The sequence below is a fragment of the Cygnus atratus genome, chromosome 14 (assembly GCF_013377495.2).
Source record: "Cygnus atratus isolate AKBS03 ecotype Queensland, Australia chromosome 14, CAtr_DNAZoo_HiC_assembly, whole genome shotgun sequence".
NCBI classification, from domain to species: domain Eukaryota; kingdom Metazoa; phylum Chordata; class Aves; order Anseriformes; family Anatidae; genus Cygnus; species Cygnus atratus.
Genome location: NC_066375.1, coordinates 4,741,241 through 4,758,651, shown reverse-complemented (window position 1 = coordinate 4,758,651; position 17,411 = coordinate 4,741,241). Strand labels below are relative to the sequence as shown.

Genomic DNA, 17,411 nt, shown 5'->3' with positions numbered 1-17,411 from the left:
AGGAAAGTATATCAAGTAATTTGTTTGTAGATGGACAATTAAAGCCAAAAGCAAATAGCTTGCTAACACAGGGATAACTTGTCCCAAGTACAAGCTGTTGGTACATAATACAGAGATACTACGGCAGATGATGTCTTGTTTTGGTATGCATCAGATTTCCGTGCCCTTCTGGTAAGATAAAACCCAATACGAAGGTAAAGAATTGCATGGCAGTGCTATCAAAGTTCAAAGGATGAAATGGCATTGCAAAATGTATTTAAGTTCTGGAGTATTATAGTTCAGCTTGTACTAAGTCTTGCACAACAGTGAGTGTGGTTGGGATAAGGCTGTTTTTCTTTCATTTGCTCCTACTTCTGATGAGGAGTAATTCAAGGCTGTTGCTGGAACTAGACTCAACTGGAAGCTAAAGTTTTCAGAGGGTGTTTATTCCAAAGTCACACTAGGTCAGGACTGAAATCACAGGCACATGAATGAAAAAAAATCCAGTTCTTTTGTGACATACACTGGTAATAATGACTTCTGCACATGAATATTCTTCCTGAAAACAAGGGAATTATGCAAGCATAATTTCAGATCGACTGAATTACTTTGAGGATGTCTACCAGCAGAATCTCTGCAAAACTTTTAGGTTGAATAACTTAGGGAGGCTCATGAGATAATGCAGTGAGCTGCAGAAACGGCTTGCTGTGTGTGTGGATTTACTGAAGAGGCTGGGATGCCACAGCACTCTTGCTTTTTGGTCCAAGGAATCAGATGCTGACCAGATGCTGCTGCCAAGCTCCTGGAGCTGTGCAGCAGCTGGGGAATGGGTCCTTCTCCTCATAGGAAGCCCCACGCTGCAGCCTTAGCACCGACTCCATGCAAGGTGCATTGTCATATAACCTAATGAGCAGGTGACAGTCCTCTGCCTCGCTGTGGGACTGCAGTCGTGCACCTGCGCAACCCCTGCTCACACTGGGGCTGCTCTGCACATGCCAGAGGGTTCGGGGCGGGTAGACGAGCCTGTGCAAGCTGCACACTGCCACGTCGAGACTGCTTAAACCGGGTTGGGTGTTGTAAATTGTGCTGCAGTCTGCGTATCCTGTAAGTGGGAGAATTACAAAACGCTATCATAAATTATGAGATGTGGACTGAGATAGCAGAAAATGGACGGTGATGGCTTCCACATTGCTCCATTGTAATTTTTAACCGTGGTCTGTGAGGCTGATGCTTTCTATAGCTGTGCGTTGGGGGTATAATCATGCGGCCGCTCACCAAGTCGCTGCTTCCCTTCCCTCTATTTTTACTGACTTAGAAAAAGTGGCTAAAGCACCAGGACTGCCAGGTTCTCCTCAAACTTTCAGAAAAAGAGGAAGTGAGAATGCAAAATGAGCAGAAAAGTCTAAAATGGCAGCCTGGGACTGCATATGCCTGCCCCCTGCAAGGAACGTTGGAAGTGCTTGAAGGGAGGTAGGATAAGCTGGCACGAAATGGCGTACTCGGAGCCAGTCCACAGGAGGGAATATTGTCTTGGACTGAAAACCACTGAACAGGTGCTGTGCAATGCCTACCTACCTGCCTGCCTCTGCTGTCTGTCTCCTTGCTCTGCGTGTGTTTTGTGTGTCAGATTTCTTGCAGTTTTACTCCTGTCAACTGGCCAATGTATCTGCTGAAGAGCCAGCTGGGGTCCGCTCTCTCCCATGTTTCATCAACAAAATTGCCAGCTTGTTCTGATTCAGTATCTTTATTGTTGTTGATGAGGCTAAATGAATCAGAATGAACACAGCTATGTATACACAATACAAATTCGGAAACCTCATCCTGATGTGAGGAAATGTTATTAGCTGTTCAAGTGGAGAAATCTGCTGTGGAAGCAGACTGACAGAAAGCACAGACCTCCTGAGGGTCGCTTCCCCTGACCCTGCACGTTTTATCGTGTTTGTATGGCATCTTCTAATGGCACCAAGTCTTCTAGAAGAAAAATATCGTTCAGACCTGATTAAAAATAGGCTAATTTCCTGTGGGGTTGTGACTCCCCTTCTTCAAATTGTAAATGTAAACCCTGCTAATGAGTCCTATAAATGTATCTCCAGATGAAATTCAGAATCCATTTTGTAAAACCTGAAACAAAACCCTCCGAGCTATTGGCAATGTGGAAGCTTCAACTAATCCTATCCTACCTCTATCCTTTTCTCCTTTCATATATCCCTTGTAAGTTTTCCAGGGGTAAGAAAAAAAAAAAAGCCTTTCCTATTCCTACGGGGATATTTACTAATTAAACCTGAATTTCCGTAAATGCTTTATTAAGCCGACCACCTCTGGCTGCTGGCACTGCATGACAGAAAACCCCGCTGTAGTTTTGGCGGGGCGTGTGGGGACCGTGGGCTGCCAGGCACGGCTTCGAGCACCTCCGGTGCGAGGGTGCCTCTCCGCACAGACTGATGCTAACTTAGTTTAAGGGTGCTAAACCTTTTATTTCAGAACGTGATAGCTCCTTAGTTTAAGGGTGCTGAATGTTGTATTTCAGAATGCGATAGCTCCTTGGTTTAAGGGTGTAAATCTTTTATTTCAGAACGTCGTAGCGCCTTGGGGTGAGGGTGCTGGATCTTGTATTTCAGCATGAGATAGCTCCGTGGTGTGAGGGTGCTGAACGGGCACTTCCCAACACCCAGCTCCTCGTCCCACGGCTGCTCCTGGCCGTTGTGCCTGGGGACGGTTGGAGCCGTTGCTCCTGAGGCCTTCGCGCCGGACGCTTACTGAAACCCATGGGGGTGGCTGCGGGAGGTGAAGCAATAGCAGAGGAGCCCGCGGTCGCCCAACGGCTGGCACCGTGACGGCCGGCACCAAGGGGAGGCCGTCGCAGGACGCTGCCAAGCCCCAGCCCCGGCTCCTCCCGAGCCGCCCCCTCAGCGCCCACCCCCCCCCCCGCCGCCTCCATCTCCCCCCTCCCCTCCCCGCCCTTCCCTCCCCACGTGACCCGGAGGGAGGGAGGGGGGCGCGCTGCACCTGTCAGTCAGCGCGTCACTTCCGCCCGGTGCCGCCGCTACCGTTGGGGACCCCCCGCTGGCGGAGGCGCGCGAGGCAGCAGCGAGCGGGACGGGCGGGCAGGGGGCGGCCGGGCGGCCACACGCGCACACCCACGGCCGGCTCGGCTGCGGACGGCGGCGGCAGGAGGAGGAGGAGGAGGAGGCGGCTGAGGAGAAGGCCTGCGAGGAGGAGAGCGGGGCGGCGAGGAGGAGAGCGGCGGGGCGGCGAGAGGCGAGGCCCGCGCCGGGCCCCGGGGTAGGCGGCGGCGGCTGAGGGCCGGAGGGGCCCTGAGGGGCGGTGGGGGGGGGGTGCGGGGCGCATGCGCGGTTGGCGGGAGGGGCCGGGGGGAGCCGCCCGGGAGGGGCCGCGGCCCCTGACAGCTCCCGCTGGGGGCTCCGCGGCCGCAGCCCCCGGGGCTCCCCGCCGCTGACAGCCCGGCCCCGCCGCTCCCTGCCCCCGGAGCTGCTCCCTGCCGCCTGCAGGCAGCGCTGGCGGCGGCCCCGCCGGTTCCAGCCCCGCACCGAGCGGCTGTGCCGCCCCAGGAATGCGCCCCGGTGGCTTGCCATTGTTCCGGGGAGCTCCGCCGGGTTTGGGCGCCTGTGCGTAAATGGTTCTTAAGGCTGCCCTGACGGGAGGTGCTGCAGGGTGAAGGTGTTTGTGCCGGGTTTGGGAAAAAAACGCTGCATCTTTAGCTTCTAACGCAGATCTGCCTCGCTTTCGAGTTCTTGGCCTGGCTGCGGTGTTAAATTCTTACAAGGAACTGCTGTCAGGCTCAAGGCGGAGAAAAGGAAAAGAATGAAGGAAGTAAATCTCTCTTGATCGCTCTTTTCTGGCCTTGCCTGTTTAAAAGCAACAACGAAAAAGAAAGTGAATATATAAAAACCTTCACTTTTTCTTTTTTTTTGCTTGTATTCCTGAGCGCCATCAAGGTTGGAATAGTTAGTGTGCGACTTTGGAATAAATTGGCGAGCTGGATTAGCATTTAGGTTAGAAGTTATTCTGTCTTCTGTGCAGTGTAATCTCCTCGCGTAAAAAAGGAACGAAGAAGCCAGTCTGGCCTGCATTGCAACAAATTCAGCTGTCTTGTTGGCCCTCCTCTGTTTTGTATCCTGTTTTATTTTTACTGCTCGTTACAAGTAATTTGCTTTGTGGGTTCTTTTTTGCATAGATTTGAAGACATTTCAGCATGTCTCTTTTTATCTGCTCTTTCTGTTTTGTACCCTGTCCAGCACCGTAGGGGTCCCTTCCTTGTCTTTACAACATTACAGTATTGAAATTAAACGTCTCATTGTTTTGAAAGCATTTTTCTGGAAACTTACTTATGATTTTAGGAAGATCAGTCAAGTAGAGTGTTTCATGATACATTCAGAGATGTTGCTTGTGAGGAATGCCTGATAACTTCTAATGCTGGCAGTTTCTGGCACAAACAATGTGCTGAAACATCTGAGCTTGGCCAAGGATAGTTTTGGTCTGCAGAGTCTTAAACAGTTTGGGCTCTTGCTGTACACACTGCTGGTAGCATTGGAGGACCTCCCAACAGCCCATTAAAATGCTTGATTTAATATTTGTCTTGTACAGCTCATAATATGAGACTTGTGCGTGCGGTAAAGCTTGTCTTTTTAATGTACATAACAGCATGTTTGCAGAAGCAGGTGAGGCTGAAGAAACGTTCCGTGCATTTTGAACAAGCATGAGTAAGTTCAGCGAAAGCCCCTGCTTTCTGTGTGTGGAGGGTTTTGTTTTGGTTTGTTTTTTGGTTTTGCGAGGTTTCCTTCTCGAGTACTCAACCTTTTGATCTCAGGTCAAATGTTCATAACTCAGCAGCAATGCCCTTGTTTAAGGCTCATTAGAAAGCGAGCAAAAGCTGCCAAGTCCGAGGTGGTGTTTCTTGTTCCACTTTTTTTTTTTCTTCTCTAAAAGAAGCAGCAACTCAAAGGAAGAGGAAGTGAGGTTGGTCAGAGAATGCCTTTAAGTTGTCCTTAAATTCTGCGCATAACGCCAGATTGTCTTTGCTGCTGTGTTAGCACGCAACAAAAATTCAGTAGCCATTGGAGGGAGAGTGAATTGGCTTCTTGCAAGGCAATCTGCCATTCGGCTCTGTTAAGGATGAAAGAGGTAAATCTTTTTAACTTCTGGTCTTGTGTTGCAGACCCGGTTACATATTTACTAATCATTTGAGATAGGAGCACTGGTACTCAAGAACAGAAAAATCTGAGCAAAAAATAGAATATTGAAGGAAGTATTAAATCCTTGAAGAATGTGAGGCTCGTTGCTTGTAATGCAGTTTCTAATGTGACTGATGCAGCCTCTCTGAATGTCTGGTGTGTGTCTCATGTCAAAGTTAGATTCGGGCAGAGAATAAAAGGTTTTCGCATTGCTCCCTAGAAAGTTAGTAAAATTGGGCAAATAATTTCCGAGTCTCTTGCTGACTGTATTGTTTTGCTGTAAGTTACACACTTCTACCTGCAAAAAACTTTGAGAATGATGACTGGCTGTCCCTGTATTGGTAAATTCAGAATTGGGTCTGTAGCTTTGTATTGACTTCATAGCCAACTGTTGGGATTTGGGAAAGTTCAGTCAATTCAGGTGAAGTCTGTATATTATTACAGCATGAAAGAGAGTGTGTTTTATACTGCATCTTCTACCAGGTGTGTTCTTTTCTTTTGTGGAGCTGATTTATTGTGAAGTCTTAAAAAGCCTAGTTTAGAAGGCGGCTGCTTTGCCGAAAACCTGTTAGATTTGCAGTAGATGGGTGGGGTCATTCAGTGCTTGAAATGTACTAGTTTTGCAGCTGGGTCTAGGACCTTATTGTGATTATAGTGAAATAAACAGCTTATCGTGATAGTGACAAATAATTATACTCTTTCCTGAATGTCTGAAATACCTTTTATCCAATATATTTGTCCTAAAAGAAGAAAAAGGTGACAAAATTGAGCTTAAAGTGAAGATACTGCATTATGTTTGTGTTCAAACAGCTTGTAACAAAGACGGTGGTTGAATTCATGTGAAAAAGTAAATAGGTTTGCAGAGCTTTTTGATATTGGGAGGTTTAAATGGTTCGTTTTCTTCCCTTGCCTGGGTGTTTGTAAGGCTGCTTGGGTGGGGCAGCTGCTGGCTCGGAGCAGGGATCTGGTGGGAGCCCTGTGCGGGTTGACCAGGTTTCAGTCCTGCAAGCTGCTCTCTTCCTGCATCTCTTCTGTTCCGTGTTCCCTGCAGCGTGTTCAGGATTAACAGTTGTGCTCAGCTGTGTGGGGTAATAATGGTCGGGCAAAACTGAAAAAATGAGAGCTGGAACCTTATGAATGTGGTTCTTTCTTCCTTTGTATTCTTAAGTGTGTATATATGAAAGCTTCTTTTTTTTTTTTCCCCTTGTTGCTGAACTTCACATTTCATTAAATCTTTTGTTGTCTTGTTGGTGTTTTAATGTCATCAGGTTACTTTTTATTTAATTTTACTCCGTAAAGTGTCTTCTAACCTTGTGATTTCTGGTGGTATCGTCAAATTTGGTCATGGTCAGGTTGTGACAAGAATTGGTCGGGGAGGAGACTTCATTAGCAGTCCTTTTTCTTCTTTTTTTGCTTTTTTTTCTTCCCTGCAGTTCAAAGAGTCATTGCTACAGAATTGAGCTCTTCGTTGAGATGTCTTCCTCCTTCAGTGGAGCTGCTGAGACTGCCCTTTCTTTTGATGGCATGTGGTCAGTGTTATGACAGAGGCAGCGTTTGTGCAGCAAGTGGGCTCTGTGTTACGTTTTGTAAGATGCCGAGTTCCAATGGGTTTTTCTGCCTACCTGTTTGGGCAACAAGCTGGTGATTTTCTATGTAATAGGATAACTTATGTATAATAAATTAGCTGCATTATATATTTATAGTTTTTTTTTTTTTCCCCCCTGGTGCCTGAGGTAGTTTGACTTCTGTTCCAAAGTCTGTCTTAACAGCAATGATAATTGTTGAACTCGTTTTGTTTTATAACTTGCACTTCTCAAATTGTGCAGTTTTACTGATAATTTCTTCCTGTTCGTTACCGTACTGCGCTTTTGTAACGCCACTGCACTCAAGTTCTGTATTATCTGATGTAGTGGCAAGTACGTGCGAGTGGTTGGTGAAGGAAGCTTTACTGGGGGGGCAAGCTGGATGAATATAATTAGCTGTTACACAAGATACAAAAGCCTTTTTATTTATTAACTACAGTTGTTAAGAATGTGATGGGATCTGTGCGAGCAGGAAGTTTCTTTATAATTCTGCACATGTGCATTGGCGGCGGCAGCTGAGAGCAAATCTGGCAGCGTTCGGTGGTGGGTGTCAAGCAGCAAGCAAACATCTATTTTTTCAGGCATCTCTGGTGTTATTTAATTCTTGCTAAAATACAGTTACAGAAGGATCATGAGTTGCTGTAATGCAGTTAAAAAGCCTTTGGATCTTATCTAGTAAGTGAATATGAAATGCTATCATCGCGTATCAAAACACTGGGAAAATCAGACATCAGATTTCAGGGATCTTGGCTTTCTCTTTCAAAAAATGTTTACTTCTTTGTATGTTGCTTGAATCAGTCGTTGTATGCAATGCTTTATTAATGCCACTGCAGTAGAGTTGCTGAATGGTTCACTGGCCTGGTTGAAGTCTGAAACTATGTATTTTTTTTCTTAAGCTTTGTGTTTAGTCTAGCTAATGCCTGTCCCTGTTTCTGGACGTTGGGGTATGCCTCAGGAAGGTCTGTCTTTGTTGATGGGCTGTTTCAGAGAAAGTGTAATTCGGTTTCGTCTGCTGAAACTGCAGATTAAATTTTAATGAGAGGAAAATAATACTAATCAATACATGGCTTCTTAGCTTGTAAATTTTAAAAATAATAAAATGGATGGAATGTTGGATTTAAATATCTTTCCGATGAGCTTTCATGAGTTGCTTTCTTGCCTTTCTTCCATGGTAAGAATGTAAAGGCTTAATTTATGTAGTTTAATTTGTAAATTAGAAGGCTTGCTGCTTTATTTCCAGGAAACAAAAATTGCATTGTAATTGCTTTCTGTTAAATCCAACATATTTTTTGGCTTTGGTTTTGTCAGTATAACCTGTATTTTCTGAGGTTATCTCAGAAGTGCTAGTGGCAGAATTTCAGCTAATTCAGTGGAGGGCTGGGGTGTGTGTGAAGGCATAGACAGGCGAGTGGTCGGAGCTTATTAATTAAAGTGCTGCTATGGCATGCTTCTGCTCAGTGCCTCTGTGATTGTGTGCGAGGCTGCAACAAGCTTGTTTCCTCTTGATTCCTACTGAACCAGAAAGTGAACTTGTCAGCGTCACACTAAGAAATGCAGGGAGCAGGAAGATCACATCTGCTTGAAAAGACATTTCTTCTAACATGGTTTCCTTCAACATTGCAAGTGGAATTCTGTACTTACACTTGTTTTTTTTTTTTTTAAACATTGCCCCTGTGTGGGGATGGAAAAGGTCTTAAGAAAAATGTCTTGCTAAACTTAAAATAATAAGCTCGACTGTCAGATTTGCCGATCCAGATTTCTGGCTATAATGCCATTCAACGGCTGATTTTGCTGACAGTCAAAAAGAGGAAATCTTGCTTGTAAGAATCTATTTTAACCTCAACTTGCTGGTTATAAAACTTTTCTTAAAATAATTTCTGTTTTGACTACTCAAATATATTGGGTACTTCAGCGTAGCTTTTAAATCGAACGTTCTTTTTACATGGAGGAAATACTGTTTCTATTTATATTCAGGCGCTTACACGGCTTAACATGCTTTTAACTGTGCTCTTGAGACAAGTATCATTTGTCCTTTTCTGTGTCCTGAGTGGTGGTGGGGGCCTGTTTGTTTGCTTAAAGCTCCTTCTTTTCCTTTTTTTTTCCCCCCCTTCTTTTTTCCATGCTGATTCTCCAGCCTTGACCTGGCCATCTTTTCAGTTGTGACTGAATTAATTAAAATGAGCAAAATATTCTGTTCAGATTTGTTAGCTGAACAAAAGCTGGAAATCAGCGGAGCAAAAGCTCTTCTGCCCCAAAGCATTTCGTTAGCTGGGGATGCCAGCAGTGGTGTGCAGTTACAAATGGCATAGAATCAGCAGCGTCCACTGTTATAAGTGGGACGTGAGGTTTAAACAAAAAGCTCTCCATTTTCTTTTACCTCGATAAAAATTAAGAGCAAGGAGAAGAGTGCAGGTTGTCGATGAGCTGGCACAGCGTGCGTGCGGCGCGGGAGGTGCCGGGCAGGGTGCGTGGGGCGCGGGCGTTTCCCAGGCAGGCCGGTTAGCCTCTGTGCGTTCTCCTTGGTTATCAAATGGGAAACAAAAGACTAATTTTTGAGGCACCGTAAAGTTAAAGCAGGGATCCTCCTTGTCCCGGAGGGCGGTGAGTGGCAAGTGGCCTGCTCCGTCCCTCGGTACGGGCACCTCACAGGACAGCAGCGTCGTGGGCTGCAGAGCCCAAGTCTGAACCCGAGGTGCTTTTCCAGACAGGTAGGGACAGGCAACTTTGTCACAACAACTGCAACACTTCTTCCATCTGACATCTTTCTTGTGTTTTTTACTTTCGACATGCTACAAAAAGTCACTGGCGGTGTTTGCTAATCCCACAAAATGCCTAACTATAAGAGGGTGTATTAAAAAGTAGAGCAGAACTGCAGTCACTGTTAGCTTTGGTTTTGGTTTCACAGGCGATGTGAAGTACTTGCTAGATAAAGAAAATAAGCAGATAAAAGAATGGCTTAACTAGTTGAGATTTGTGGCCAAAATCCTAAGTCTAGAATGAATGTTTTCATTCCTGTAGCATGGTTTCAGTTTGTAGCCTTTTTAGTTTGGTTTACTTCTAACTTCTTGTTTTTTCATTCCTTTAAGAAAAGTTGTTGGAGCTCTGAGGACTCGAAGTTAAAATGACACCCATGCATTTGTAGTTCAGCTACTAAAGTAAAACACGAACTAAACTTAAGTCTAAACTTTCATATGTATTCCTCAAATATTGACAGTTAGCCGTGTATTCTGTATTTCCTTTAGTGGCATTTCATGTGTGGGTGTGAATACTGCTTTAGTTGCCAAGATAAGTGAGTGCTATTATGATGGCCAAATGAGACTTTTGGGGCGGTTTTCCCAGCAGACCTCATGAAATACTTGCCTTATTGAAAAAAAAATAAAAATCAGATGAGAGCAATGAAGTGTGCAATACAGAATGAAACTGTCTTACCCTCATTTAAGCTGTTTAAGCTCAAGATGTTGCATAGGACATACTTTTTTTTCAGCCTCTTGAAAAATTCTGGAATAAAGTGTGGTAACAATAAGGGGTACTTTCAATTTTCTGTAGTTAGGTTTTAGAAAATTTTGTAGTTCAGGGGATCTGTGTAAACGTTTGCACTAGCAAGGGGAGGAGACCGAGAAAGGTGTAATGAAAATATTTATAATAAAAATGAAGTAGTTGGTTTTTTTTTTTATTTTTATTTTAAATTATTATGTTTCTGTAGGACTTATGAAGCATTTAGGTTGTGAACTGGGTGGAAATGCATGTTCTACAAGGTCTGGATAACACGGATAAAAGAATAGTTGAAGGAATGGTTCAGCTTCTGGTTACTGAGATGTTTGATCATGAAAACAACCAGCTCAGTATTGCTTAGTAAAAGCAATAAAAGCTCAGTACAGACTCTAGAAATACTGAAGGCTAGATATCATATCCAAGGTTTCAGACTTGTCTCCATGGAAATGCACATCCTGAGCCAAAGCATGGGAAAGCTGTTAATATAAAGAAGTGGAGACGTAATATGTAATTATTGACAGTTTCTGAGCCTGCCTTTCAGTTGTAGAATGGTAGAAAAAGCAGGAAATAAAACTTGACGGAAATCAGGTAGCTGAAAAAAAAATTCTAGCTTTTTCTTGAGTTGGGGAATATCAAATATCACAGCCTGTGAAGGTCACACCAAAGCCTGTACTAAAAGGCAGAAGACTTGAATGCACTGAAAATAAATAAATGCCTGTGATATATTCGGTTATGCATGTATAAGGATGTTTGCATCTGTGCGGGTGAAAGTCACTAATTCATTTAGGTGGTGATGAGCTGTATGAAACTTCATTTGAAGTATAAACTTGGCTTGTAAATCTGGTTTTGCTCTAAAATGTGAGACAACCAGGCTGTTTCAACTTCATTGGTACATTGCCAAGCTAGTTAAAATGAAGTCTTTTTCTTTTTTTTTCCATGCCTCCTGAATGAAATTAATATTCAGGCAGCGTGTTTATCTTCAGCACCTGGTAAAAATGGCTTATGCTTTCGTGCCAGCCAACTAAGCACAAAGTTATCCTCGGGAGAGCTGTCACTCCATATTGTTTGTTTGGTGCTGTGGTACAAAGAAGTAGTTGCTTCTAATTTGCTCTTTTTATTAGGTGATGTTGGTTTTGAGGGTTTGTTTGTTTGTTTCTTTTAGCAAGGCAGCCTGGAGCATTGTGGCAGATCCATCAAAGATTTTTCCCAGCTGCAATTAACCCCAGAGTTGGGTAATGTGAGTCTTTCTGGCTCATTGTGGACGGGTTGACTTTGGTAGGACGTGAGAAAATAGGCTGTTTGCAGCTCCGTATTTAGAAGTTGCATGGTGTATCGGGATTGATTAAAATCTACTTGCACACAAAGATTATGCTGATTATCACCTAATACACCAAAATAACAAGAATGGCTGGGCAGTGTCTTCATAAAGCATAGGAGAGTCAAGAATGCAACTCACCACTGAAATCTGGCAGTATCCTTTAGTAACTGCGAATACCCAATGACAGATTTGAAAATAATTAATAAAAATGGTAAAGCTAGTTGACTAGAATATAACTTTTATTTTCTGTTGTCAGCACACCTGGAGTCCTGATCTCAGAGCAGGATCACTTGTGCAAGACACATTTACAGCCTGTGCATAATGTGAGACAGCAGGGAGCTAGAGACGGATGACAGAACAGGAAAGGATATTGGGCGGTGTTGCTTGCTTTCATAGGCAAAGATTTCAACACCTGTAAGCCTGAAATATGTGTATTTTTTTTTTCATTTAGGCTTCACTGCAAAAAATGTTTTGAGGACCAGGATGAAACAGTATTGTATAGAGCTTATGGCCAACTCCTCCAAAACATGGTTGCTATTTTGGGGGGACTGGGAGCTGGAAAGCAATATTTGCTCAAAAATAGAGCAGGAAGAACACTGGGTTCCTGGTGTTGTAGGCTAGTAGGTGGCCGTCTCATTTTGGTATTGAAATGAGAGCAGCAGGTTGTAAGAACTTGGAAGATGAAGTTAATTTGTGCTGATACGGAATGGAAGCAAGAGCCAGGGTGGAGGAACAAAGGGAGGGTACTTCTAAAAAGTCAGTCAGATGAATTCACATGTTGATCTCTAATTTTGAAACCGTGAGGTTTTACTGCCTGTACCTTAAAGCCAAGAAAAGCCATTTTATTGTCTAGTTTTGGTGGTGTGTTGTCTTTGCGTGTACACATATTTGTCACGAGCTAGTTTTGCCTGGTTATCCCAACCCATTTATAGTTGCTTCAGTTAAATAGAACCTGTACCACATGAGAAAAAGAGTGAGATGACCCTTTGATATTAGACCAGCTCCACTGTGCCGTGAAGCTGCAATCTAAATTTTTAATACCTTAGAAAACAAAAAAAGCTATTGTTTGGACCCACAGCTATCTTGAGAACTGAGAACATAGAAAATATCCAGATTATCTGGAGTCTGAAAGGTGTTTTAAAAAAAAAAAAAAAAAAGTGGTTCTCGGGAATGTGACCTTTTATCTGGATCTGACAATTATTTGGACTTTGAACTGGCAGCTAGGACGTATAATCAACCTTCTAGAAAAGATGATCTGTACCACTGGAAACTGGTTGACTTTGTATGTTGCTTCTTAGTTGACTTCATTCGTGCCAAGCTTACATTTAAATATAGTGTGTTTAAACTAGTGCCTGGGATCCTTTAAAAAAATTGTGCAGCTGTTAAATGTTTTAGTATGGTAGGTACTTTAAAATGTACTTACCTAGCCTACTTAGGAAGAAGAATGAATGAATCTAAAAATAACAGAATTTTTATTTCATAATTAAGACGAAGATGTCCTGTACTGACTTTTGCTTTAAGGTTGGTTAACTCCTAAGTGAAAAAAGGGGGATTGGCTTTTTTGCATGCTCCCATGTAAGATGTGCTAACGTGATCATTGTGCTCGGGGCAGGAAATTGATGATTTGATGAGAAGAATGCCTCAAATGTGATGTTTAGGCTTGTGACTGAGCTTAAAACTGTTGAAAACCTTACGGTCTAATAACGTTTTCCTTATTTTCAGATTAACTGCTGAAGTACTGATCGAGTTCTGCTATTCTTCAATGAGGAACTACAGGCTGATCTTTTGCCATAATCTTAAACAACCATAAATGACAAAAGAATGCTTGGTCAGTGAGGGCAGCTGGCGCAGAAAACGTTTTTCAAACTCGGCTGTTTAAGTACTCTGAGGTAAGTTTTCTAAACTACTTAACTCATTAAAAAAAATAGTATGGATTTCAGTCTTTCTGATCTATTAGAATTTATCAATCTATTAGCAAAGCATTAAGTTGCTTACTACCAACCTCCTTTTTCTCTTTTGTTTTGAAAGAGCAGTTTTTTCTTTGCTAGAATTTTTCTGGTTTTGACAGGATAACAATTTAACTGAGTGACTTATACTGCCTTTGGTAATACCTTTACCTAACTACATCCTGTATCAAGCAAAGACTTGCAAGTAATGTTTGAGCTTCTGCATGATAAGAATTTTATCACTGAGCAGCTAGAAACTTGTTTTGGAGGTTTTTATGTTCAGCAAAGTTTTGAATTTGATGCAGGTGGTGAAAGATTTATTGTGTAGAACAGAAAATGCCAAATCTATTAGATACTGATGGCAGTGCAGTTCTGTATCACCAAATACTTACTTCCTTTCATGTAGCTAAACATTGAGGTTTTGTTTTGGTGTGATCCACTAGTTTCATTTCCTCTGGAGTGTCATTTGAGGTAGATTTTTTCAAAGCCTGACTGGTAAATACATTCAGAAACCATACTGAAGAATCTCTCTCTCCAAAAGTACCCTAAAGCTTATTTGAGTAACAATACGGTATTTAAAATTTTCTGAATTTCCTTTGCTGCTGTGTATGTTCTCCTCAGTCCTTCACTGAGGATTGAACAGAACGCCTCAGCAGTAGTCATTCATCTAGTTAGCTGTACTGGGAGTCATTACAGAACTTTTCACAGAATCGGTGCCCTAATTGAGAGAGAGTGGAGTGTGTTTGCATTAGGTAGTTAAAACACGTTGTGTTACAGATTGGTACACTCAACACTGTACGCTGAAGTACAATTTTAATTAAAATTCCTCTTATTTGACAGAAAAGACAGCTTTGATTTTTGGCTGCAAAAAGATATGAGGAAGAGCTCCTCCCCTTCCTTGAGTAACTGCAACTCTGTTCTCGCTAACAAAATATTTGGAATTCCACTTGATGAGCTGCAGCAAGAAGGGCAACCAGACAATGAGGTTCCATTCATAGTCCGCCATGTAGTGGACTATATTGAGGAACATGGTATGTATTATCTTTCTGTTTTTAAAATAATATGCTTATCTGTTGTTATTACAGATCAGGCTGATATTTGAAAAGTATTTATTTTAAGTTACTTCTATTTAATTGGCTTTGGATTTTTGTGTTTTCTTTGGTGATAAAAGTTTTCTTGCTCTATTCCTTCTGTTAAGCTTGATTACTTCTGTTTTCTAGAAGACATTAATCCAATCACCTTGATAGAGTACTTTATAGAAAACTGGTTTTGGTACTGCTAATATTTATCTTATTATTGTATTGTTAGCTGGGTACAAGAATGTGTGTGCTGGGAAAAGGGCTTGCAGAACTGTGGGCAACAAAGTCATTCAGTATGTGAATTGTGCGTATCTGATTATCAGTAGCTTTATCTATACGAGATCCAAAAGTTTATAACTTCCTTCTAACACAGGGGGTCTGGAACAAGAAGGACTTTTTCAAGTCAATGGGAATGCTGAGACAGTGGAGTGGCTTCGGCAACGATATGATAATGGAGAAGATGTGGACCTGGTTAAAGAAGCAGATGTACCCTCAGCTATTAGCCTTCTTAGATTTTTTCTTCAAGAACTTCCAGAGCCAGTTATCCCAGGCAGCTTGCACGCACATTTGATGCAACTTTCTCAAGGTAAAAATTATTTTTGATGGAGCGTTTTCTCTTTTTAAGAGTAAAAAACGTTATAAAATTCAGATGTGTAGTGGCACTACAGATTTTTTGTTGTTCTGTGCAATAGCCTGTGAATTAGGAGGCATTCTAACAACACCCTTTCTAAGCACAAAACCCCAAATAAACATGCCTTTGAATCCACGCTGAGTTTCCTTAGAAGACACAGTTTATCCAACAGGTAGGAAGACTGTGAAGCTGCCACATAGGATAAATTCCAAGTATTCCATGTGCTTGTGCATGAATCCTGGGACACTGGTCAAAGCCACTGGATTCAAGTTGGCTTTGTATCTACAAGACAAGAAAGCTCAAGCCCTGTACTCATGTCATATTTGCTCTCCCACTGTGGATTATTATTAAGTTTAAAATTTATTTGTAGGAGGAAAAAAACCCACCCTGTTGTCCATTGCACTTTCAAATTCCTGCCTGTATTCCTTCAGTATTTTCTTTGCCAATTCCCAGCTTGTTTATGTGTTTCCACTATCCTGGGTCTTCTGACCTCTGCTGGGTTTTGTGGTATTAGAGTTGATTCATTATTTGACTACTAACACAGTGCCGCAAGACAAATGTTTTAACTAATGCAACCTCAAAAGGTAGGTAGACGTCAGAGTTCCACACCCTGTGACATAACGGATGGTTTTACTGGTTGGAACCCTGCAGGAGCTTTGCTCATCTTCCAGTATTGGCTAGTACTTTTCAACTGCTGGGCTTGTGCTTAGTAAGAGTCACATTTCCGTCTGTTTTGATTTTATGGTGAATTCGTTCGTGTTTAGTCCTGTTCAGGGTAGAATTTATGCTACATCCAGTAAGTGGTGAACTGGAGGGTCATCTCCAACAGTGAGTGTGAAGGTGCTTCTGTTTGCTCCCACGGTAACCCATAGGTTCTGAAACTTTGAACACAGAGTCGTTACCTGGCTAACTAGTGAGCAGAGGCTGAATGCTGATGTCTTTCTTCTACAGCACCAAATAGTCTGCTGCTGGAAACAATTTTTGGAAGCTACTGACCAGAAAAGCATGTTAAAACTTGAAATTCTGTTCATGTATTTGTTGTGTGCAGTAATGGGAAACTGACGTGGCTATCAGTAGATGAAATTTCATTAGTGATATGTTTCTTTGATTTGCGTTGCTGAAGTCATGGTTCACTGAGTAGCTAGTAAACTTTTTATTTTCATCTGAAAAAGATGATGAACAACAAAAGAATTGTTAAGTTGGTAATGCAGAAAGCAGCTGGCTGCTCATTTGTCAGCTAATATTGCTATGCACTGTGATTTGTAGTGTTACCTTATCAGGACTGGAAATAGGACTGTGGTATACTCCTTTGGCGTGACAAGGGAACACAGTGTCCGTGACATGTAAACTACAGTGTGGAACTTGTGTCCCACGCCAGTCTTTGAATAAGGTGGCTGTGAAAGGATTTCTTCCACCCACTTCAGACAGATATAGCATGAAAGTCTGACTGTGCAAATGCACCTCAATTTCTGACACTGAGACTGTGGGCTGACCAAAGTGCTTGAACTTCAGAAATAAGTAATTGTTGCCCAAATCAAAAGGTTGATTGATTTAAAATACATGCTTTTCCAAATTTTATTTTGTGATTAAAATATTTTTATTTTTTCTAGATTATAACAATGAAGATGAATTTGGAAGAAAATTGAGGTTCCTCTTGCAGCAGCTTCCACCTGTTAATTACAGTTTGTTAAAGTTTCTGTGTAAATTTTTAGCCAATGTAGCATCGCATCATGAAGAAATCTGGTCAGCAAGTTCTTTGGCTGCAGTCTTTGGCCCAGATGTTTTTCAGTAAGTTGGTTATAAAGGTTTATGTAGTGTTTTTATGTGCATTTGACAGTGTAAATTTGTAGTCTAGAGTCTTTCTTAGTTCCTGAGTAACAGCAGCGAGTATGCAGTTTGCTTTGGGGAACATTCTTTCTGTGTCTTTCCCCAGCACCACGTTACAATTTTTTGCTTGGATCTGAACCACAGCTTGTATTGGAAACCACAGATTTGATTGTCATATTAGTGTAATTACACCAAGGTTCAATTTCTTTTTTTTTTAATTTTAATTTTTTCCAGCAAAACGTTTCAGGAAGGAAGCCATTAAAGTTCAAGTGTATAATGGGGTTTCCTTTTTACAGGCAAATAATTAAATTGGGAACATTCCTCATGAACAGTTAACTGACTAAATAGTTGTTACTTCACCACT

At 42.2% G+C, this 17,411-nt stretch overlaps 1 protein-coding gene across 11 annotated transcripts in view; it reads left to right on the top strand.

Annotated features, from left to right (window-relative positions):
• The first annotated feature begins 1,359 nt into the window (after positions 1 to 1,359).
• The window catches only part of FAM13B (family with sequence similarity 13 member B), a 48,503-nt gene continuing 32,451 nt past the window's right edge, over positions 1,360 to 17,411 (top strand). For 2 of the 11 annotated variants that reach the window (XM_050713538.1, XM_050713537.1), the window contains exons 1-5: positions 1,360 to 1,532; positions 13,287 to 13,453; positions 14,351 to 14,541; positions 14,963 to 15,175; positions 16,831 to 17,008. In XM_050713538.1, coding sequence (XP_050569495.1) covers positions 14,385 to 14,541; positions 14,963 to 15,175; positions 16,831 to 17,008 — 548 coding nt within the window. In that variant the 5' untranslated portion in view covers positions 1,360 to 1,532; positions 13,287 to 13,453; positions 14,351 to 14,384. Of the gene's footprint in view, positions 1,533 to 2,989; positions 3,262 to 3,357; positions 3,811 to 6,604; positions 6,701 to 13,286; positions 13,454 to 14,350; positions 14,542 to 14,962; positions 15,176 to 16,830; positions 17,009 to 17,411 lie in introns of those variants that run through there. The other 9 variants (XM_035560704.2, XM_035560698.2, XM_035560707.2 and 6 more) reach the window with 6 other exon arrangements.